Below are 15,874 nucleotides of genomic sequence, written 5' to 3'. Positions count from 1 at the left end.
GGCAGTTTAGCCACATTTCTAAGGGTTCAATCTTCAAATCGGATTCAATTATATTATAGCTTCATGTTTTGAAGAATGCTGGGATAGTGTTTACTATGTAAAGCTGTCTGTAAAGCAGGCAGCCTGAGTTGTTGGACTGTGAACCAAAAGACTATTGGTGTAACCCCTGCCTATTGCTGTGAGTAATGCTACCATAAAGAAATTAATCTTTATTAGTCGGACTTGTTCTGCTTTTGTGACCCATTGCCATTGTGAGATTAGATATGATTTACACAGTGATCAGAGAGTAATATCTTGTCTGCTTTTGCACAAGCATTTCAGAGTTATAATGAGCTTTACAAAGTCATGTTAAAACGTGCTGCCTCGGCATATGCTACCCAATGTCCTCTCGGGATCAGACAAACCGACTTAAGAGTTTGGGGCACTTCTACTGATAAGATGCCAGTCTCTCCCACCATGAGAAATTAGGAAGGCTAAAGAAAGCCATTCAGCCCTTGGAGACTCGGTCAGAACTGTTCTCTCAACTCCCAACCCATTATTTAAATACAGTGAGTTGGGGGAAAGAATTGTTGGGTTCCATTTATGTTTAATCAGTTCTACCTTGTTCTTTGTGTTTCAGTAAATCTGCATTTGTGTGTACCAGTTCTGTAGTTAGCAATTAATATAATCTGTACTTGTATTTTAACTGAGAATTGTTCACAGCAGTCCATGCCTGCACTCTGCAAAGAGTGTTATACAAATATAAGTTGTATTATTTTGCATTGTAGAAGAAAAAAATGGACACTTGTTATTCCAGTGACTGAGAATACTGGATTCCCTTTTCAGGTGAAGGGGAATCAATTCTCCCTGAACCCCCACATTTATGAAAATGACTAATTGGTGGTGATACCAAAGGAGAAAATATCTTTCTGAAAAATGCATCTTAGACCCAATTAAAGGTTCTACCAGTGATAAAAAGTTTTAAACAGAGACACTATGACGGCATAGTGGTTACTTTCAGGAGCCTGGTTTTGTATCTCTGTTGTCCCCCATGTCCATTTTCTCTCCCAATCCCCCCCTCCCCCAGCTCAAGTTACTCCAGGTTTTTCTCCCCTTTCAGGAGATGTACATTTTAAACAAATTAGCAGCTGTCTATTGTACCTGTAAAAGATCTTGGGCCTCACGTATAACACTATGCATAGAATTCACACTAAAACATGGTTTATGAACAAAAACAGAAACATGTGTACTCACAAAAAAAAATCTGATGCATAAAACTGTGCGCAAGCAAAGTTCCACACATTTACCCTTTAGAAATCTCAGCTAACGTAAGTTTTAAAGTACATGCAGGTTCCTACAGCCCCACCCTGACTCCTCCCAGAATTGTGCATATTTAAATATGCAAATCAATATAAATAGCCCATTCTGTTCAGTGTTTTATTAAAAGACAATAATAAAAGCACATGTTAAAAAAGAACAATTTCAAAAAAGTGGTCAGATGTCCAAGGGAAATGTCTGAGTGTCATACGGAAGTGTATTAGAGCCATAATGAAGAGAAAAAAGGTCTCATGTCGAGATTAAAGTCGAAATGTCGACTTTAATCTCGTAATTAAAGTAGAATGTTGTAAGCTTCATCTTAAAGCCAATGTAATTTACTAGAGTTTTTCAAATTCATAAATCATAAATAAAGTAGCATGTTTAAATGCTTCGAATTCTGTGTTCCCAGACCGCTGACAGAAACACGTAGGCAGTGATCACCACAGAGAATACATTACATTCATGATATTACAGCTCTCTGAACATTTTAGAATACTAAGATGTATGCTTGATATCATTTTCATGAAGAAATGCGTTAAAGCATGTATTAAACATGCAGGGGCACGGTGGTGCAGTGGTAATGATTACCTGGTGCACTGTCCAGGGATAGTTCCTGTCACCCACAAGATGCTTTCTGTGATGTGCATAACCCTGGATGGAATAATTCATAGCACCAGTACTGTGTCTGTCAAAGGTACCAACCCCCAATTCCTGTCCTCCTGTCTATTTTCTCCATGTAACCAACTGCAACACAATAAGCCTCTGTAATAAATGTAAAACCAGCTGTAAGCGTAAGCCGGCGATTCTTCATAACTTTTAAAGAACATTGAAAAATCTTCATTATACATGTTTAATTATTCCATCCATCCAGTTATCCATCCAGGGTCGCGCCAGTCCAAGCAAGCAGGAACAATCCCTGGATGAAACGCCAGCTCATCGCTACTCCTGTGCCCCCACATGTTTTAATTATTAACAGTATACATTATTTAAATTAAGCTAAAAATGTATCTTTAAAATGTAGTAAACATACTTTAATGCATTTCATGATAAAATGATATCTAGTGTACATCCTAGTATTCTAACAGCACACAGCTACAAGAGGATAGTCCTTCGAAATCTAAAGTGACTTAGAAGCCAGTCATAATCATCTTTATACTCTCTTTTGTTGAATTGATTTGAGTTCCTTCTATGATACAATGAGATTCAATATGCAACTGCTCAACTTTGTCCTTTAAAATGATGATAATAATACAACAAAAATTTAAATATTCAATATGAAAGCACAAGTACAATATAAATGTAAATATAGTGCAAATGGTTCATAAAGTGCAATATTACAGTTGTAGTGCAAGTTTACAGTAAGGTAATTGTAATTTTAAATACAAACAGTTTTACTGGGAGCACTTGATAGACTGATTGAGTGCATTTATAGCTCTTGGGATAAAACTGTTTCTTGAGGTCCATGCCGGAAAGGGACTAAAGCATTTGCTGGATGGGAGAAGTTCAAATAGACTGTGTCATGGCTGAGTGGAATCCATACAGATACTGGTGGCTTTCCTGAGGCAGCGTGTGCTATAAATGTCCTCCAGGGCTGGAAGCTATATCCTTTGCTGTAAGTTGTAATTCTCTGCGCTCTCGGCACAACCTGTGCAGTGTTGATAACACACATAAATACAATAAACAGGTTAAAATACTCTATTTGGTGCACCAAGAGTAACAACACTTAATGCAGCAATGGTATTTGGAATAGATTGGCCTTTCCATGCACCATTATGTTACAGAATGTTTACAATCAAGTGCTTTAAATTTGCAAGCGCTGTGCAATTAATTTTGGTGAATTTGATGAAGTCTGTGTCATGGATGTGAATCTAAAAAATAGAGACCAGACAGAAACAGTAGCACTTGGTGCTGCCAATTTGTAAAACTGAGCAGAAAAGTGCACACACATGATGTGAGGCTGCTGTGAAAATGTGCGTGTCTTTAGTCCAAGTTTAGCTTTTATACATCTCAAACTGAGCATAGAAACAGGTGTACACAATGTTTTTGTGCGTATAAACTGTTTATATATGAGGGCCCTTGTCTTTAGATGACTCTCACAATAGAAAACGCTAAGTAACATCGCAAGATTTTTAGGGCTATCCCCACTACTGAATCTTTATGTAACCAATCATGGATAAATTAACATTATAATGTGCACATAAAGCACCTTGGAAGTATTTACTGTGATAAATGGTAAATAACATCATCCGCTTGTATTACACTCCAAAACAGAACAGATGCAGACAGCTACAGACATGGCTGCGAAAAGAGGACTTGTTCCTTATTCAATTTATAGTACAATTGTGTGTGCACGGTAGTGTGTTGAGATTGAGATTGCAAATGTAAATTTTTTTTCCATCCTTTTCCTTTTTGATATCATTGTTGGTTAGATGTGCAAAACCTGTTGTATTTTATGCACAAATGAAGCAGTCCCCATGACCTGAGCATCTGTTAAGAGCATTCTTTTGTTGTATGGGAATGTGGTCCTATCATCTGTGAAAGTTATAGTTGTGTGTTGTAATAACCTATTGTCACTTGTGCAGTGAGGTGATAGCATGGGTCCATACATCTTACTCACTCTAATCCCAAATGTTTGCCCAAGCACAGCCAGCTTTGGGGACCATGTTAGGAAAGCAGATGGAGTGTTCGGTGCTGCCACCAATGACCTTAGGGAGGCCAAAAGTCTTGCTTGATCTTGACTTTCAGTACATGTACAGACCATGAAAGACAGAGCATCGCGATCCTTTTGACTTTTTGGTATTTAAGCAGGAGGTGTCAGAAAAGACAAAACAGGAATGACCGCTTGAGGAAGCCATACATTCATAGTAACATAACATTATGTTATGATCTGCTCGTTTCCTCATTGTGAAGCAAAATTTACAAAGCTCTAGACTCATCACCTATTAAATAGGAAGGTCAAGTGGGTTTAGACCTCTCTGCGACAGGTTAGTTTGACCCTACTGATGTGTGGTCACAATCCTTACAAGATAAACTGGTCTTCACAGGTTCATCTATTGACACAACTGAGCATCTCCCTCTTCACCACCCCCCCCCACCCGCTAACACCCCAGTCATAACTCTCAATTACACATCCCATCCACCCTCCAAGTCTCCTGTTGCCTGCCCTATCCAGACTTGAAAATTGATCTGTAACTGTTGTATTCTAAATGTATGTTAACCATTTGAATCAGGATATTTGTCTTGGGGCTATTTGCCTTGTAATGTTTCCAATATTCTACAAATTGAATTAGATTACTGTAATGTGGCCTGTAATTGAGTTTCCCTCTCTCAGGCCTGTTGCTCTCAGGCTTTCGTTTCTGTTGCCATTGTCATAGAAAGTGGTCACAGTGGAGCGCTCCTTATACCCTGTGGGCTCCTTTACAGTGCCAGAGGAAGCCTGAAATATCTGGGAAGTGACACTGCTGTTGCCTTTCTATTTAGTTAATCTGTGAACTTACAGATGTCTCATAGAACCAAATGCACAGAATGTTTTACACCCTGAATTGTTTTATAACATGAAACGTGCCAGCCTGTTATAATTATGTATGGCCTCCTGGCAGACTTAGCTTATTAAGTGGATTAAGTGATTTTGGGAATCTTTTTTTAAATTTACAATGTACCTTGAGTAGCCATGTACTGATACTTGTTGCTACACTGTGAGTGACTGAAGTAAATTTTTATCAAGATATTTGGCGTGCTTAAATATTTACATCTATGCATCCATCTATTGTCATATCTATTGTAAGAGGTCATCCTCGGCACAGACAGACACGGACTCACAATGTACAAAAACATGCACCGTTTATTATATATCACACACCATATCGCGCACAAACCCAGTCCTTTTCTCTATTCTTCTTTAGCCCACCCCACCCCACTCCACTCCACTCCACTCCACTCCACTCCTCGCAGCTCTGTCCTCTTCCACCCGACTCCGGCTCCTTGAGTGGTGGCTTCAGGCTCCTCTTATAGCCCACCCGGAAGTGCTTCAGGTGGTAATTAGCCTAATTAGGCTGCACTTCCAGGTGTGGCTGCATCACAGCCCAAACGGGCTCGTTAAGTCGTTTTGCTCCTTCTGGTGGTGGCCACGGAGCCCAAAAGGCATGAACTCCAGTGTTCCACAATTGTAGCCCTGATACCGTTCAAGGGGGCTGCTCTCTTGTGCCCAGGGAAAGATAGTGCCCCTCTCCCGGTCCATCCTTCTTCCAGGCATCCTGGTGGGGCAAGATCCCTGGTTACCTGGCACACTGTTTAATCTAATTTGAGCAATGTAGGAAACCCAAATCATTTTCTCCTCATTCATGGTAGGTGAACTTATGGTTGACAATCATTCAAACTGAGAAAAATTGGAATACTCTAGTAAATTCTAGGTGTGTATGTGGAGAACAGACAAACTCCATATATACAGGAACCAGAGAAGGACTGCTGTTCAACCGTGCAGCCTAGCTCCTCACATACCCAAATTAAAAAAAAAATTCCAAGGTTCATTGTAAGCTTAACATGCATCACAGGAAAATTAATGGAAGGAATTATTAAGGATAAGATAAGATTGAGCAACACATGGCAAGGACAGGAGTTATTAGGAACAGTCTGCATGGGGTCAGGAGAGGGAGGTTTGTGTGAAGTTTAAGAAGGTGACATGATTGAAGTGTTTAAAATTATGAAGGGAATTAGTACAGTGGATCGAGACTGTTATTTTAAAATGAGTTTATCAAGAAGACGAGGACACAGTTGGAAACTTGTTAAGGGTAAATTTTGCACAAATATTAGGAAGTTTTTCTTTACACAGAGAACTTGGAATAAGCTACCAAGTAGTGTGGTAGACAGTAAAAGACTTTTATGGACTTTCAAAACTCGACGTGATGTTTTTTGGAAGAAATAAGTGGATAGGACTGGCGAGCTCTGTTGAGCTGAATGGCCTGTTCTCGTCCAGAGTGTTCTAATGTTCTAATGTTAGGTTCAATTTTAACATCTTATATACATACTAGCAGTGTTGATTTCCAGAAGACAGTGGGTGTCAGTTATAGTTCTATCAGTTAATTAGGTTTAGCAGAATTACTGTGTAACTACGCAAGTGTTCTTCTGTCTTCAAAGTCAAAATCAAAGTCAAAGTGAACTTTATTGTCATCTCAACCATATACAAGTATACAGATAGACGAAATTGCGAAGCTCAGGGTCCACAGTATAACAACATGATGTGCAAATAGTAAATTAAAAATAGAATAAAAATTTAAAAATTTAAAATTAAAACACAAACAAGACAAGACATTGTGCAAAGATAGGACAAAGAAGTAGCAGCAATATTGATGTGTATGATATGTAATATAATAAATAAATGAATAATAAATAATAGATATAGATAATACAGAAATTATCAGTGTATGATAATAGTTGTTTAAGATGTGTGTAAACAATGACAGGTCAGAATGTTTCATAGCAGAAGGATATCAAGAGTGTCAAAATCCTTAGAGGTCAGTATGAGATTTTCAGTTCTTTTCTACATGCACATTCATCTTTGCAGGACAGTGGTTTTCATGTATAAAAGTTCTGTTTTTAGAGGTGGTTGAGGCCGTGTGGAAGGTCCCAAGGGGGCAGCCTGGCAGATTTGGCTTTGATGCTGCAGTATCTTCTCTTGGATGGCAGAAGTGTGAAAAGTCCATGTGAGGGGTGTAAGGGGTCCTGCACACTGCTGCAGGCCTTGCGGACACTGCGTTTGTAAAATATGTCCTGTAGTGAAGGGAGAGGCACCCCAATAATGTTCTCTGCTGTCTTCACTATCCTTTGCAGGCGCTTGCGGTCGGATATATTGCAGTTGCCATACCAGACAGTGATGCAGCTGGTCAGGACACTCTCTATGGTGCCTCTGTAGAACATGGCGAGGATGGAAGGGGGAAGACGTGCTCGCTTCAGCCGCCTCAGGAAGTGTAGTCTCTGCTGGGCTTTCTTGATTAATGATGAGGTGTTATGTGTCCACGTAAGTTCCTCAGTTAAGTGCACACCGAGGAACTTGGTACTCCTAACAATCTCCACATCTAAACCGTTGATGCTGAGCGGGATGTGGGCAGGACGGGATTTTCTGAAGTCCACGATTATCTCTTTTGTCTTGTCGACATTGAGAGATAGATTGTTGTCTTCACACCATGCGGACAGCCATTTCACCTCATCTCTGTATGCTCTTTCATCATCCCTGCTTATCAGTCCCAGCACCGTCGTATCATCCACAAACTTGATGATGTGATTGGTGTTATGCGTGGCTGTGCAGTCGTGAGTCAGCAGGGTGAAGAGCAGTGGACTAAGCACACAGCCCTGCGGTGCTCCAGTGCTCAGTGTGATGATGCTGGAAGTGTTGTGGCCCATCTGAACTGACTGGGGCCTCTCTGTCAAGAAGTCCAGGATCCAATTGCAGAGGGTGGTGTTCAGGCCCAACCTGCTCAGTTTTACAACCAGCTTTGGAGGGATGATTGTGTTGAAGGCAGAGCTAAAGTCTATGAATAGCATCCTGACATATGTGTCTTTTTTATCCAGATGTGTCAGGGAGAGCTGAAGGGCAGAGCATATGGCATCCTCAGTTGACCTGTTTGAGCGGTATGCAAACTGATGAGGGTCAAGGGAGGCAGGGAGATTAGTCTTTATGTGTGACATGACTAACCTTTGAAGCACTTCATTATGATTGGTGTGAGTGCAACTGGTCGGTAGTCATTCAGGCATGTCACTGATGACTTCTTTGGCACTGGTATGATGGTGGTCGACTTGAAGCATGTTGGGACTGACGACTGGCTCAGAGATGTGTTGAAGATGTCTGTGAGGACACCAGCCAGTTGACTTGCACATTCTTTGAGCACAAGACCAGGTATGTTGTCTGGTCCTGCAGCCTTCCGTGGATTGACTCTGGATAGAGTCCTCCTCACATCTGTTATGGAGAGACAGAGTGCTTGGTCAGTGGAGGGAGGTGTTGCTTTTCTCGCAGGCTCTTTGTTCTGTGCCTAAAACTGTGCAAAGAAGTTGTTCAGCTCATCCGGAAGGGAGGCATCACCATCACTGCTGTGTGGATTGGGCTTGTAGTTTGTAATTGCCTGAACACCCTGCCACATACGACGTGTGTCTCTGGTGCTGCTGAATTGTTTGTTGATCTTCTGCGCGTATGCCCACTTAGCTCTCCTTATAGCACAAGACAAGTTGGCTCTGGTAACCCTGAGGGCAGCCTTGTCTCCAGATCTGAAGGCTGCATTTCTGATCTTGAGCAGCTTGTGCACTTCTCTTGTCATCCAGGGCTTTTGGTTGGCTCTTGTGGTAACATCCTTGGTAACCGTAACATCCTCTATGCATTTAGAGATGTAACCAGTCACAGAGTCTGTGTACTCCTCCAGATTGATGGAGTCACCATCCATAGCAGCCTCTCTGAAAATGTCCAAGTCTGTCAATTCGAAGCAGTCTTGGAGAACTGAAACCACACCAACCTGCCACACTCTGATGCTCTTGCGGGCTGGTTTAGTGCGCTTCAATATTTGTCGGCAATGTGGGTGTTGCAGTGGTTAAGGCTTGAGGTTGTGGGTTCAAATCCTACTATTGGCATCATGTGTCAAACGAAATGTAACAAAGCAAATGTAAAATAAATTAAATGTGACCAATTGTATAATATTGTAAGTCATTGTTATTAAAGGCATCACTACAATAATTATTATTAGGTCACTGGACCTGCTTACTCTTGAACATGCTATATACAGTTGTCAATGAGTAAAACATTCCCGAATTAGATCAATTCCTGTCTTTTTCAGGCTTTTCTTAGTGTGCATACTTTTCCTGTTGTTGTTTGACTTTTGTTTATGGTTATTGTAATACACAGTTCTACAAGAAAGTGAGGTCTGGCTGGACACAGCTCTAAATTGCAACTTGGGAATGCTCTCCTGTGGACATATCACTTGCAGGAGGAATAGGGGCCAGGTGCATTGTGACCTGGGCAGCATTAGAAGGCAGAGGCCTTAGCAGACTGGAACCATAAACTGATGGGGGTGAGTTGGAGAAAGCAATATAACCATGTTCCTCAAGATATTCTGTGTGTACTGGAAAAGTTTGGGATTCCAGGGCCCCTAATAAGGGCTATTTTGTTCCCTATATAATCACAGTGAGAGGTGTGTCAGCAAACATCAATGGCCTTAGAATTGTGTCACTGCTTTTTTCTGATGGTCTGGTCCCGTTGGCTTCATTGAGCAGTGAATTCCAGCACAAGCTGGGGTGGTTTGTGATCGAATGTGAAGCGACAGGAATGAGGTTCATCGCATCCAAATCTGAGGCCATGATCTGTCCTCTCCGAATGGGAGGCGAGTTACTGCCTCAAGTGGAGAAGTTTAAGTGCTTTAGTGTCTTGTTTAAGAGTGGGTTTAGGATGGTTAGACCAACAGACAGATGGGCAAGGCAAGCATAATTATGCATTTGCTATACAGATCTGTAGCTATGAAGAAGGAGCTGAGTCAGAAGTCAAAGCTCTTGATTTACCAGTAGATCTACACCCCTACACTCACCTATGCTTATTAGTTTTGGGTAATGACTAAAAGAATGAGATCGCATGTACAAGCAGCCACAATGAGTTTTTTCTGCAGGTAAATTAGGCTGTCTCTTAGAGACAGGGTGAGAAGTACAGACATCTGGGAAAGGCTCAGAGTAGAGCTGCTGACACTACACATCAAGAGGAGCCAATTGAGGTGGCTGTTACAGATGCCTCCTGCACTCCTCCTTATCAAGCAGTTTATGCAAAAGCTGCAAATCTCACATCAGACTCTCGAGATGAACCTATTAGAAAGCACCGTCTGTCACAATTACAGGATCCCCAGGACTGCTACAGAAATTTGTACATGGCCATTCTGGACAATCTCCTGGAGCAGATTTCTCAGCGTTTTTCAAATTTGGAAAGCATTAGCTTCTTAGAATTAGGTAATCCAGGGAAATTTGAAATGAGACAAGTGTTTCCAGAGGAGGCATTTGAAAGTGTCCTGAAAAGTTATGGCCATTTCTTTGACTCAGGGAGACTGAGATATGAACTTCAAGTACTATATTCAGTTCATGACTTACAGGGGAGCAGGGGTAAGCTGTGTGATTTCTTTGTGTTTTTTAAAGACATGGAGTTGGATAGTGCAATGCCTCAGATATACAAGCTGTTGTCTTTAGTGGCAACAATTGGCGCTACATCAGCAGGATTAGAGAGGAGCTTCTCCTGTTTAAAATGGGTCAAGTCATACACCCGCAACACGATGGGCCAATCCCTTCCCTGGAAAAGACGGCCAATTGGCACAACAGGGTCATAGACCATTTTCTGCAAGAGGAATAGAGGGCAGAATTTACGTACAAATAACATAATGAATTTTATGATGAAGGCCTAATATGAGCTTCCCCTGTTTCAAAAGCTGGCCGCCGCCACTGATATATATACACACATACAATTAAGTACAATATATATTTGCTAATATTTGGTAGATTTCTCTTCATGATTGACTTCTCTTCCTCATCTTCTGATTCACAGTTCTGTGCGACACTGGGAACAACACCATCATGTGCCTTTGATAACTTACTGGAAACTGGACCCATCTGTGAGTATTTTTAACTTCATATTTCAAAGTAGAACATTATGTATGTATAACATTGCTCAAAAATAAGTGGAAAGTAGAATGCTATTTATTAACTATAGTTCTGCATTTAACATAATCATCCCATTCAAGATTGTCATCTAACCCCACTACCTTTGTCTAAATACTATATGCCATATGCAATTGGACACTTTACTCCGTAACCATCAGGCCCTATAATGTCAGGACAGGTAAACTGACATCTCCCTTGTTTTTGAGTGTGGGTGCACCACAGGGCTATGTTTTGAGCCCCCTCCTGTTTTCTCTCTTCACCGATGACAGCGTCCCTGTTGACAAATCTAACTTGATAATTAAATTTATGAACATCACCACTGTGCAATGGGGTGGCTTACAATTTAGCACATTCAGTGAGCTGTCTGCAGGTTCAACTGACTATTGCTATGGTGTGATAGACGGCCAGGAACCCTGCCCCGCCGGGACGCCTGGAGGAAGGAGGTACCGGAAGAGCGGCACTTCTCTTCCTTGGGCACCTGGACGGTCCTTGATCCCTGGAGGACAGCTTTTTTCGCTACACCAGGAAGTACTGACGGACCAGGGATGGTGTACGCTCAGAGTGCTTCCGGGTGCAAGGGCAGTACTTCCGCCACACTGGGGAGTGCTGCCGGAAGTTCGTCATCAAGCACCTGGAGCACATCTGGAGCGTTATAAAAGGGGCCACCTAACTCCATTCGAGGAGTCGGGTTGAAGAGGACAGAGCTTGCAAGGCAGGAGTGGAGGCGGTCCGAAGGACCAAGGACTGTGCAAAATTGTAAATAGTATTTGTAAATAGTATAATAAACGTGTGTGTTGTGGACATTGCGGTGTCATGTCTGTCTGTGGCCGGGCCAGCTCTTACAATTGATTATGGTATGGCAATGGTCAGTAGAACCTGCTGGATACGGATACTCTTTTCTACCAATTTAGCACAATCTGCTTTACATGGTTTAACTTCTGTCAAAATGGGACAGTGTCCTGTTCTAATCACTACAGTTCTTTAAGGTCCCCTTTACACTGTTCAGGTTGTCACAACTTCCTGAAAGATTTTTCTTTGTTTCAGTTACCAAATGTATGCTTGTGTGCTGATGATAAATATATTAAACAGAAACAACACTTCCAGATCACAAGACAGCACAGTTACTGTATTTTTCAACTCTGTTTGCAGATGAGCTCTGACATAACACAAAGTATGCCAAAGTGGAATTTGGATAGGATTGGCTATCGCTGGTAGTTTTTTGCTGTTATTACCATTCTCAATAAACCCTTGAAGTATATATTTGTGAAAGCCTCTGACAATAGCCATTTGGTAGACATTGGAGCCAACATGCCTAACTACATCTGTCATGCCACATTCAAAGTCACAAAATTTGCTTGATTTGCCTGCTCCAGTGTTCATTTGAATGCTAATTGATGCTAGATATGCTGGGCTACCTGATTTATGCCACACATGTATGACGTGGAGAATTTATATCAATGAGCGTGGTGTACCCGATAAATTGGCAACTCCGTATATTACTGTTTTAACATTTTTCAAGAATTATCTAATATGCTTTTCACAACACAGCAGGTTATGGAAATTTCCTCTTGATTTCATGCCTTTTGATGAGTTCTTTTGTTTTCTTGGTTCTTGCCTTAGTATTCTGATTATCTTTGAAAAATATCAATCAATAAATATGGCAGGGAAGTCTTTGCAAATGAACAAAGAAGAGATAGACTCTTGTGTATTAAAAATTGTTAACAATTCATACTGAGAATTTCTTTTTGGACAATTTGATGATTTTGATGGAGCTGATAGTGAAACTGCACAGTATAATTTTCATCTTCTTAATACATCACAAAAGCATGAATTTAGAGGAGTGTCGACCATGTGATGGACATACACTTGATGTCAATTGTAGCCCAGGCTGACGTCTGTTACCTTGAAGGTTATTAATGTGGTTGTTTTTTGTTTCTGTTTTTCTTTTAAAAGGTAACTCAGAACACATATGGATGCATATTGATGCTGCCTATGCCGGAAGTGCATTTATCTGCCCTGAATTTAGACCGCTACTAAATGGAGTTGAGGTGAGACAATGTGAGGGTCAATTATGGTCACATCGCTCTGACTTTCTCTTTGACACAAGTATTCAGGCACTTAACCCAGTAAATTATCTTATGCACCTATGGCAGTGATTTCAGTCTGGAGTTTTCTTGGGTCTGACGTGGCTAGCTTTGCACATGTAGATTTGTGGATTTTTCTGCCATTGTTCTTTGCAGATCCTCTCAGTCTCTGTTAGGCTGGTCATCAGTGGACAGCTATTTTTAAGTCTGTTTGATTGGGGTCAAGATCATTTTCTGCTGGGCACCTCAAGGGCATTCTCAGATTTGTCCCTAAGCCACTCCTGTGTTTGTCTTTACTTTGTTCTGTTTGAAGGTGAAAATTTGGCCCAGTCTGAGGTCTAGAGTACTGTGGTACAGGTTTTCATGAAGAACATCTCTGTAATTTGCTTAATGTATTTTTCCCTCAACCCTGTCTAATCTCCTACTCCCTACCACTAAAAACAATCCCACACTGTGATGCTGCCAGCTCCATACTTCACTGCTGAAATGATGATGAGCTTTCCTTGGTTCCCTCCATACATGATGCTAATCTTGGTTTCATCAGACCTGAGAATCCTGTGTATCAAAGTCTGACAGTCATTTAGGTACCTTTTTGCAAACTCTAAGCTGGGTTTCTGTGTATCTTTTAATGAGGAGAGACTTCTGTCTAACCATTCTGCCACAAAAACATATTGATGGAGTGTTGAAATGCTGGTCCTTCTGGAAAGTTTCTCCCTTCTCCACATAGGTTTTGTAGAGCTCAGTCAGAGTGACCTTTGGGTTTTTGGTTACCTCTCTTACCATGGCACTTCTGTCATGATCACTCAGATTGGCCTATTGACCAGCTCTAGTAGGAGTTGTGGTTGTTCCCAATGTCTTCCTTTTAAGATTTATAAAAACAACTATACTCTTGGGACTCTTTAATGCTACAGGATTTTTTTTTTGTGGCCTTATATCTGGGCAAAATACAATCCCTGTCGCTTAGCTCTGCAGACAATTCCTTCTACTTCATAGCTTGTTTTTTATGAACTACCAGCTTTGCCCGCGTAGTAGTGAAATAGGACAGTGAAAAGGGCCCTGCCCGACTCCCTACTCCTGACATCACACTTCCCCTTCCCTTCAAGCGAACTATGATTCTTAGCTCGATGAGAGAAGTCACAAAATCAACCGGAATGTTCAAACAAATTCTAGGAAAAAACTTGATCTAAATTGGTTAAGTAATTCTCTCGTTCGCTAGCTAAGTGGAAGTTAGGTACTCCCCCAGGCTGGCGCATTACACCTACCTCCCCCCTCCCCTCAGCCCGCTGCGTATCTCTCGGATTTGCGCAAATAAATCTGTACCACGAGCAAACTATGATACCTAACATGATGAGAGAAGTCGCAAAATCAACTGGAATGTTCAAGCAAATTATAGAACAAAACCCAATCTAAAACAGTTAAGTAGTTCTCTTGTGAAAATAGGACAGACAGTAAGACGTTGTATTTAATATATATATAGCAGTGTTTCCCAAACTCGGTCCTGGTGGCACAATGTGGCTGCAGGTTTTTGTTCCAATCAGATTCCTAATCAGTGACAACACTTGATAACACTGATCTCATTTAATTAGCTGGTATTATTTTTCTTTTATTCTACATTGAGAAAAGTACGGCAGCATGAAGACATTTAGAAATATTTCTGCTTTTGCTATAGATTTAAATGCGTAACTCTCTTTTGTTGTCATTATATTTTGCCCTTTTTCTGCGCAGTTTTTTCCCTTTGTTGTATCTTATTAATGACAATTAAAAATGAGCAGAGCAGACACGCTGGCAAACAACACGGCATAATCAAAAGCTGCAAGTACTTTAGCATCAGATTAATTAGTAAATAATGAATTAATTAAACAATTAGAACACCTAGAAAAGTAGAATGAAAAGATGAAAATATTGTTAAAAAGAAAAAAATACATTATACATATAACTGCTTGATACATTTCAATCTATACTAATAAAAGGCAAAGCCCTCACTGACTGACTCATCACTAATTCTCCAACTTCCCGTGTAGGTAGAAGGCTGAAATTTGGCAGGCTCATTCCTTACAGCTTACTTACAAAAGTTAAGCAGGTTTCATTACGAAATTCTACGCGTAACGGTCATAATGGTTGACAACGTTCGCCATGTTGAACTTTCTTATTTATGGCCCCATCTTCACGAAATTTGGTAGGCAGCTTCCCTGCAATAACCAAAACCAATGTACGTTCTTATTTCGGTGGTATGATGCCACTGTCAGCCGCCATATTGAACTTTTCAACAGTCTTTGTTACTTATGGGCCCATCTTCAAGAAATGTGGTTCCCAACACTAACTGAATCCTACTTACGTACATATATACGTCCATAGCCTGCAGCTCGGTCACCATGTGAGGTGGCGTTGGGTCCCCCATCCCAATGCCTCCCACGTTGTTGGCTACCTGCCTATATAAGACCGTCCGTCACTCCGGTCTCTACATTCCCTTCCTTGCTTCGCCACAAGATTCACGTCTCCCTGCTGATAACTACAGCCTTTTTATTTAATCCACGGCTTCTCCACTGTTTTATTGTTTGTTTATTACAATTATAGTTATTGTTTAGGTATTTTAGACTTTACATTGTTCAGGTACCCATTTCCTTTATCATTCCAACCCCCATTACCATGTCTATCGAGGTGATCACTATTGATTAAAGAACTGTCACTTACCGAGTGGTTTCCATGCCCGGAGATGGCACCTGCCTTTTCCATTCTCTTTGTTACATATTGCATGGCCATATCAGGCTCCTCTTGATATCGGAGGAACATTGTGTCTTATGTATTGAATGACTGGGACAGGTTCA

At 41.0% G+C, this 15,874-nt stretch overlaps 1 protein-coding gene across 1 annotated transcript in view; it reads left to right on the top strand.

Moving 5' to 3' along the window:
* The window catches only part of ddc (dopa decarboxylase), a 134,344-nt gene that overhangs the window by 73,982 nt on the left and 44,488 nt on the right, over positions 1-15,874 (top strand). The window contains exons 7-8 of the mRNA XM_039736784.1: positions 10,850-10,916; positions 12,919-13,013. Of these exons, the coding sequence (XP_039592718.1) occupies positions 10,850-10,916; positions 12,919-13,013 (162 nt within the window). The remainder of the gene's footprint in view (positions 1-10,849; positions 10,917-12,918; positions 13,014-15,874) is intronic.

The sequence above is a fragment of the Polypterus senegalus genome, chromosome 15 (genome assembly GCF_016835505.1).
Source record: "Polypterus senegalus isolate Bchr_013 chromosome 15, ASM1683550v1, whole genome shotgun sequence".
NCBI lineage: Eukaryota > Metazoa > Chordata > Cladistia > Polypteriformes > Polypteridae > Polypterus > Polypterus senegalus.
Note: the sequence above shows the minus strand (reverse complement) of the source record. Positions and strands in the feature narration are given on the sequence as shown.